This window comes from Lingula anatina, chromosome 8 (genome assembly GCF_051362555.1).
Source record: "Lingula anatina isolate TDL-2025a chromosome 8, LinAna3.0, whole genome shotgun sequence".
NCBI classification, from domain to species: Eukaryota; Metazoa; Brachiopoda; class Lingulata; order Lingulida; family Lingulidae; genus Lingula; species Lingula anatina.
This window is the reverse complement of record NC_141774.1, coordinates 8,120,190-8,128,494: the sequence shown is the minus strand read 5'-3', so window position 1 is coordinate 8,128,494 and position 8,305 is coordinate 8,120,190. Positions and strand designations below refer to the sequence as shown.

Sequence of the window (8,305 nt, the reverse complement as noted above, 5' to 3'; positions counted from 1 at the left end):
ATAAATAAATTAAAAAAAAAAAGAAGTAAGAAGAAATTTTATTTATGAAAAGTGTTTTCATGTATATTTTAGGGGATGTTCAGTCACATAATTCTATATAGAACTACCATGTTTTATTGTTCTTAATGTGTTTATCTTTTTTTATGGGTGAGACTTCAATAAAAAATCTTGATCTTGGTCTTGATGTAGTCCACTGCCACTCCGTTGTATCCGTACTACACCGCCGTTCCACAATTTCTGTCCTGTACATGTAGTTGTCATTCTGTGGGGCGACACCGATGCCAAAGAAGGTAGAAAGGTAAACTGCTGGCCGTGAAACATATTCCCAGGAACAGTACTCCGAGCTACAAAACAAGAACAAAATGCTAACTATCACAGAAAGGTGTCATTAGATTACTTTAAATCCCCGTGTCACCTGGGCGGCAATGCCATGAGAAATGTATATCTTTTTAATGTATTATCCTCAAAAAGGCTGCAGGCTGGTCAAGGTATTTATTAATTTTTACTGTATATTTTTAGTTTAAATACTTCAATCTTCACTCAAAATACCAAAAGGTCTTCACAAATAAATAAATAAATAAATAAATATTAATAACAAAACGGCTAATAGTTAAATGATTTTGTAGAACGATTTGACCTTATCTATTATCTCCTTCTGTTCCCTATCTGAATACAAAATAAAATGTCAAAATGTATACATAAAATCATACACATACCCAAAGTGGGTCACTTTCCAGGCTGTATTTGTACCAGGAAAATATTGGTAAATTAATAAAGTTCACCAAACTACTGACAGTATTTTGTATTCCGTATGCCTTTCCAAAATGTTCCTTTGGAAACCTGTAATTTGAACGTTTTGATAACGTAGATGAACGAGTCGTTAACATCAATGAATGAGACAGCGTTAAAATATTCTAGGCCTCGCGGAGAAGGTCGAGGCATATCTGAACATTTTATACTTTTCGGATTACATCGGAAACTTACCTTTCCCCTGAATGTATCTTTTAAGTAAAGAAGGTAAGGTATACAAGAAAACCCATGCTACAAAAACTTTCTGAAGTCTATTCATTTTATGCACTACGAATGCAAAGTTCCCACTTCTTATTTTCACAAATTACCTTAACTATAATTAGTTGATAGATTAAACAATGGTAAACAGTCACTTTTGGTGATAGAATAAAGCACTTTTCTGCACAAAAATGAAGCTCGTATAATCATGCAAGCACAATCAAGTACTTCGAAAGCATTACCAAATTTACTTACACAGATGCAACGAAGGCCAAATGCACAGCGTAACTCCCGGTTTTCAATACAGAATGAAAGAAAATAGCCACAAAGTGCATCTCTATAACTGGGATAATGCACGCAATGGATACTACGATGCCAACCAAAATCGCCAGAGAAAGTGGAACCATGAAACATCGCTCTTTGTCTGAAGTATATAATAATGTGCCGAAGTATATAATAATGTACCAGTACAGAAATAAATTGAATATATAATATATAAATTGAGTATATAATAATGTACCAGTGCAGAAATAAATTGAAATTGAAACTGAATTGAAAATAATCTTTTTACTTGAATTATATATTTGCGTCTTAATACTATGCTCAAGTTCGGTATAGCATATCCATTACCAACAAAAATTGATGAAGCAAATAAGCTTTAATTTATTATACAATGAAGCCGTTTAGATATGTTCAGTTATAAGAGGAAAGAGTAACACTGAGCCTCGTATTATTAGAGTGGGTTTTCACGTGACAACGGAAGAACTTCAGTATTTTCCATATTTCGCAAGCCCAATTTAGATTGGCAAAATTGGATATAAACTACACTAGTTCTGTTAAAGAAAAAAGGCGTCGCTGCTGTCTCGGCGGAATGCTGGCGCATTTGGAAATTCACTGTTTAATGTAAAGATTACGTATATAAAATAGAATTGTCAAATAACATTCTGGCCAATAAGATCTAAGATATATATATATATATATATATATATATATATATATATATATATATATATATATATATCTTAGATCTATATATATATATATATATATATAGAGAGAGAGAGAGAGAGAGAGCAATTAATTACCTTCTTTTGTTGAACTGGCAATTAGTTTGTCTAGCATCAAACCAGTCGGTAAGGCCCAGAACAGAGATACCACTTGAAACCAGGAATAAGCGTCCGTGTACATACTAACTGTAATATAATAAGGTTAGATGAAACGTTTTTATATTGTCTCTTGTGTATAGCTTAAGGCGGGAAAATGGACATTTGTATTTAAGAGGATTTTTTTGTCGAAACCTCTGAAGCTCACATCATCGAGTCAGTCACCTAGGTCTTTTGCTGAGTTGCTGTAACGCTATCCCTCATAGGTTAAAAACGTTTAGGTTTATTCTCTCAACGAAAGTAAGTTTCATGAGAATTGTTTGAAAGGAGAATAATCTGGGACGTTACATGTGCATGGTAACCCATTTTAGGAATTAGGCAAGTGACTCAAAACATGTCCTTTTAGGAACCATTCATATTATTTTCTTTCCTTCCTTTAAAAATTGTATCTATCGATATATTTATATAACCACAGCAGAACACTTTGAACTAAACAAATCCAAGTGTTGGGCTTGTAGACACTTTGGAGGGCATGTTTCATTCTTATCATTCAATAACCCCCAATGTCTCCCCCCTTCACTGGACTTTGATATAGCTAAGATAATATAAAGACGCAATTATATTACCTGTACTTTTTACATTGTTTCCGTAATAATTGATGATCGCGTAAAAACAACCTTGGTATGTGACAATGATGGTATCCTGGCATATAAACCACAACAGCAGCAACCAAAATGTTGGCCTTCTGATGAGCAGTAGCGTTCCATGCAGTAAACTGGTGTTAGTGTTGTCGTCGACATCTTTGCTGTCAGGGTTTTCTACTTCGCGGACCATCTGGTCACTATTATTGATACACGTTTTTCTCTGTTCGCCATTTTTGTTGTGTTGATGGCAGGTGTTAATGCTCACAGCATGATGGTTATTCTTGTCATGGGCTTCCACCCGGGTTGCCTCTCCATCTACTTTGTAACAGAGAAACCCTTCTTGATGAATAGGAACAAATTTTGCATACTAGTAAATGGTACAGTTACAGTGCATTGGTACTCTGTTGGATGGCGCAGCCGGGCAGTTAAATATGGTATTTCTTCACAATAAAGTATGGTGCGTTGCGATAAGGAAGGTATGGGTTGGTTCTAAATATTGACCAATCACCCTTATTTGGGTTTTTAGGTATAAGGTCATAGAAAATTATTACTTCATCATCGGACGTGTTTGTTGAGTTTAATCAACATTCTTCTATAATTTGATACTCACCAATTTCTTTGTCTGTAGCAGACTCATTCACACCATTTTGATCGTACGCTTCATTGCCATAAGCAAAATGTACCACGTTAGGTTTGGAAGAGTCGTCGGCCGATCTGTGCCTTTTGCGAATATTTAAACAACAAGCAGCATCAATGTTGTTCCCGTCGTCATCCTGTCTAGGTGGAAGGGTGATTGTGTTCACAGAAGACAGAAAGAATATGATGCCGGCAAAGGTGAACATGCACGTCTTGTACGACACTCCGGCCTGGTACGCCATCTACAATTTATTGCATTTCCATAGCATTTGAAACAAATCTTGATTTACGCATTCAGAAACAATAATGAGGGATATCAAGTCAGCAAGCAATATAGCATATGTGTTGCAGTCTATACCGGTTAGTAACCGGCAAATGAAGTGAATCATAAATTTGGTCAGCTACATCATAAACATTTTATATGAGATTAATATTCATCAATGTAACTTCATTTTTGACAGAACTTGTCCCGTGATTACAATATTTCATTGAATAAAATTAAGTCCCAAATAAAGTCGCTTGGTTCACCGACTCAGTATTTGCCTAAATATTATACAAGTTTGAGAATATTTTTGATACAAACACGGATACCGACATTCTTATCACTGAGTGTGTGTGTGTGTGCGTGTGCCTAGGTAAGGGGTGCATTAATTACCTTGAGCAAAATAGGGACAAAACCACTAACGTCTATGGCACCGGAAACCAAACAGGTGAGTGTCGCCTTCATCTTTGGAAATAGCGCGGCCACCTGGACGTCAGTTATAGCCAACTGGTAGCCTCCCATCAGGTGGAATACAGCCCCAGGAAATAACAGCCATTCTGTGCCTTTCAAAATTGAAAATGTTCATTGTCTCTTAATTATTAAATCAGTTTAAATATGGCGGACCCTAGATAAAAGGAAGACCGCTTAATCCTGTAATGGCCTCTCCGCCTCTCACACGTCTCCCTACAGGGACGCAGTAATTAAATCTCATTCGACCGGACGCGTGGGTACCGGTAGGTGTGGTTCTATATGTGAAAATCGTCTTTATTGTTATAATGTTTTTTTCAGTCATATAAGTTACCTGTACTTTACATTAAAAACTGTGAACCTAAGTTTTTTTTATACTGTAAGGACATACCGAGATAGTTACATACCTTTCTCAGTCAACGCCATCAGGATAACTCCACCAACACACAAGCATCTGAAAGAAAACGCCAAATAATAATTTCAATTTTAATTTATTTCTGTATTGGCACATATATTATCATGACCTTGCACAATATATCAACATCAATACAATTGGTGATTTACTATTTGCTAATTGGTAATTGTGTTGCCAGTTTATGACTGAACAAGTATATATTTTTCTATAATGAACAAATGCACTGGTTAAATTACAAATAAAACATTCAAGCTAAGCGGTGAGATGTATAACTTCTCGATTAATTAGACATAAAGGATAACAACATTCATCCACTGTATTAATTAACCTGTTCGTTATGAGTGCATGTGTCGCGACACTCATGTTCGCATTTTTGCGGAAAGGAATTACGAGGGCGAGAATCGAGAACATAGAGGTCACGCAAAGCAAGAAGACGAATTATTTAACGTAATGGCTATGGCAACAGTCAATTGAGACAGTGCTCCTTTGTTATGTAAGATTAATTTGATATTATATATCGTCATGAGAGTAATCGAGTTAAAAGGGTTACTTTGTATTGTATGTAAAGCTTTTGTTACGCCGTAAGCTTGTACGCAAGGATGGAAATTTTGCCCCTGTAAAATTAGCCGTTATTTACCGTCGTTAAAAGCATAAAAAAGTGTAAATGAACTATGGCATTACATCATTTTCGGCCAAAATTCGTTCACCAAGCCACGCGTAGCAGGGGCTTCAATGAAATATAACAGTACTTACATAGATATGATCCTCAAACAGACGGTTCCATAGTGATCATAGACGTAACCAAGGAAAAATAGTGCCACTAAACCGACCATAGCGATTGTGTAAACCAGGTTGAGCATTTCTTCTTGTTCGGTGCACTTAAGAATAAGGTCCTCTCCGGTTGTGTCTTGAGTGCAGTTGCCACGGTCAGTGCAATCAGCACTCGTCATGTTATAAGTAGCATTTGTTATAATATCGAAGTTACAACGGGAATAATAAAACCCTTCCTCTATAAATATGTACATGAAGGCTGGCCATCCGTATAACGTGACAGAGTAGATAGCAGCCTCTAAGATACCAAGTACGACACAGAATAGTTTCCAACAAGCACTGACCGCCATACTGTCATGTACAGCAAAAATACGGTTTAGATGAAGTACAAGGCCCTATGCTTTAAGTGACAAGGGTCAGATGAATGACGAGGCGATAAGCGCAAGGCCGAGTGCTAATGTATTTGCACACGTACGTTACGTGGCGGATAAGGTACAGCGTTTAGATGATAACAAAAAAAAATCTGACTCTTGATATGTGTGAAGTAATACACTGTCACCTGTGCGATATATGCCATAACACCTCGAGCGTCAGCGAGAGGTGCTCATGGCATATATCGCGAGAGGGTGACAGTGTATTATGTAGTAAATAATGCACTGTCCACGAGCCCGATATCACGATAGCATGCCGAGCGTCAGCGCATTATTTGTCATACATACAAAGGGAAATCGTGCGTGTTCCCCACCAAACCCCCTAACTTTGAATATAACACGCTGATATCACCGCGCATGGGGTGATATCAAAGAATGGACTCCCCCGCGTTTACTGCCTAATTGCAGTCACCGTCCAATCATTTTTATTTGCGTGAATGGTTTGTGGTTGCGTGTGTATTGACAGAGACATGGGTCAGTGGGTTTCTGTCAGTAGTTGGCTGATTTCCTGCCCATCTTCCGCACGTGGCAGTCACTCCGTCTCATTCATTGTATCGATCTCTGCAATCCTTTTGTTTAGATATCAGCCCCGTGGTATGTATTTGATATACATACCGATAACAAATATAGTCCTTTCACCCTAAAACACCCCTAAAACCGAATAAAGTGACCCTATATCACGCTCTAGAGATTTTATATGGAATAAATTCGTCCACCTGCACTGGTCACCTCCCGCCAAATTCTCACGTAATGTCTGGCCACTTTGCTCGATTTTTGCTAAATACTTGGCGTGGACGTTCAACTGGCTTGAAAAGTATTTAATCAACCGCCGACACTGACCACTCAGCTGAGCCACACCTAGCTGGGACTGCTGCGGAAAAAAGGTCCCAAGGCAAATCCACTACTTTTAAGTGACATTTCTGATAAACAAGTAGTGTCGGACCGGAATATAGTCAAGAAAAATGGAACCACGAAACATCGCTCTTTGTCTGAAAGATGTTAAGATATGTGTATGAGTATGATGTATGTTTTCAATACATAACGCAGGTATAGTGCGCCATGCTTATGCCCAAAATAAAAAAAGCAATAAAACATTATTATTATTATTATTATTATTATTATTATTATTATTATTATTATTATACCTGTGAAATATTCTTGTTCAGAAAATACTACTTATCAGAGAATGCCAAAGCGGCGGTTGTGTGGATGTTGTGAAAAAATCATTGTCTTGTCACTTTATATAGTGTCATATCTTCAATAATATTTCAAATTGACAAATATAAATTGTACTATGATTATACAATTAAAGTCAAAAAGACAATTTATACCATCATTTCGTGAATTACCGTCTTTGGTTGCCTTGGCAACAGATTTGTCCAGCATCAAACCAGTCAGCAATGCCCAGAACAGAGAACCCACTTGGAACCAGGAATACACGTCTGTATACGTACTTACTGTAACGTGATCAGAATTTTGTGAGCTGATTCACATTGTCTCTTGTGGAAATAATTAAGCTAGTAGGTATACCATCATTACAGAAAGTTACTGTCCTCTTAGTAATGTGGTCAAGTGCATTTTTAAAAACCTATCGTATTTACCATTTACCCCTTTCCATAATGATTATTATAAAAATTAAGCACATGAAAGAAATAGCCGAATTGAGAAAATATGTATTTCAACAATACCAACTATCACTACTATGTAGGCTGTATAACAACTGCATGGGTCCTCAACATATTTACCTAAATCTTTCACTAGTTTCAGAACATCTTTTGTCAAAAGCACATACGAACTCTTTTATAACGATGTGTCTGTTTGTGTGGGTACCTACCATGCGTCAGGGAAATATTGATTACCTTCAGCAGAATAGGGACGAAACCGCTAACGTCTATGGCACCGGAAATCAAGCAGGTAAGTGTCGCCTTATATTATAAGCTTAGGAAACAATACGGCCACCTGGACGTCAGTTAAAGCCAACTGGAAACCTCCCATCAGGTGGAATACAGCTCCAGGGAATAACAGCCATTCTGTCCCTATCAAAATTGACAGTGTTCATTGTATCTCGATCACTTTCCCGATATTTCGATCTGCAAAGCTTTCTTAATTTCATTACGGTTTGGAATTCGTTTTTAACGTTATCGTTGCCCCCACATCGAATTACTTTATTTTTTAAAGATTAATATTTTCAACTGTATACTCTAACTGACTATATTTTCAGCAAGTGTCTGTCACACGTACCTTATTCCTATTTGCAATTATTGAGTAAAATGAATTGAGGATAGCAAGCCTGGAGGGTGTCCCCTTCACATTTTATCCTGGGCGACACCTTACATTCATATACATACGTTAACTTAAGAAGAAGAGGTTGAGGGCAAGGATAAAAAATGTCCAGTAAATTGGACCAAGTTTAACAAACAGCATTATTTTCTACGATGATATCTGAGACTCAGGTTCCGACAATTGCCCCACCCCCCTCTTCTTCCTGGCTCCACAATAAAAGAAGTCTTTTCCCTATGCCCATTTAAAACCAAAGGGGATATATTCTGCATTTTCACGTTATTTGT

At 37.1% G+C, this 8,305-nt stretch overlaps 1 protein-coding gene across 1 annotated transcript; it reads right to left on the bottom strand.

Annotated features, from left to right (window-relative positions):
* Nucleotides 1-26: 26 nt before the first annotated feature.
* Nucleotides 27-6,625, bottom strand: LOC106172864 (equilibrative nucleobase transporter 1). Its single transcript, XM_013553779.2, has 9 exons — nt 5,290-6,625; nt 4,529-4,575; nt 4,047-4,216; nt 3,366-3,633; nt 2,738-3,073; nt 2,094-2,201; nt 1,264-1,432; nt 717-840; nt 27-344 (listed from the first exon to the last, which is right to left on the bottom strand). Exons 1-9 carry the CDS (start codon nt 5,655-5,657, stop codon nt 258-260), a joined length of 1,677 nt encoding a protein of 558 aa, XP_013409233.2. The 5' UTR covers nt 5,658-6,625; the 3' UTR covers nt 27-257.
* Nucleotides 6,626-8,305: the final 1,680 nt, after the last annotated feature.

Bases quoted from the DNA above. Each gene is read 5' to 3' on its own strand.
- LOC106172864 (XM_013553779.2), bottom strand. From the start codon at position 5,657: ATGGCGGTCAGTGCTTGTTGGAAACTATTCTGTGTCGTACTTGGTATC. The intron at 4,217-4,528 runs GTATGTAACTAT...CAATTTTGAAAG, and splicing joins GATGGCGTTGACTGAGAAAG to GCACAGAATGGCTGTTATTT. The intron at 1,433-2,093 runs GTAATTAATTGC...TATATACTTCAG, and splicing joins TGCCAGTTCAACAAAAGAAG to ACAAAGAGCGATGTTTCATG.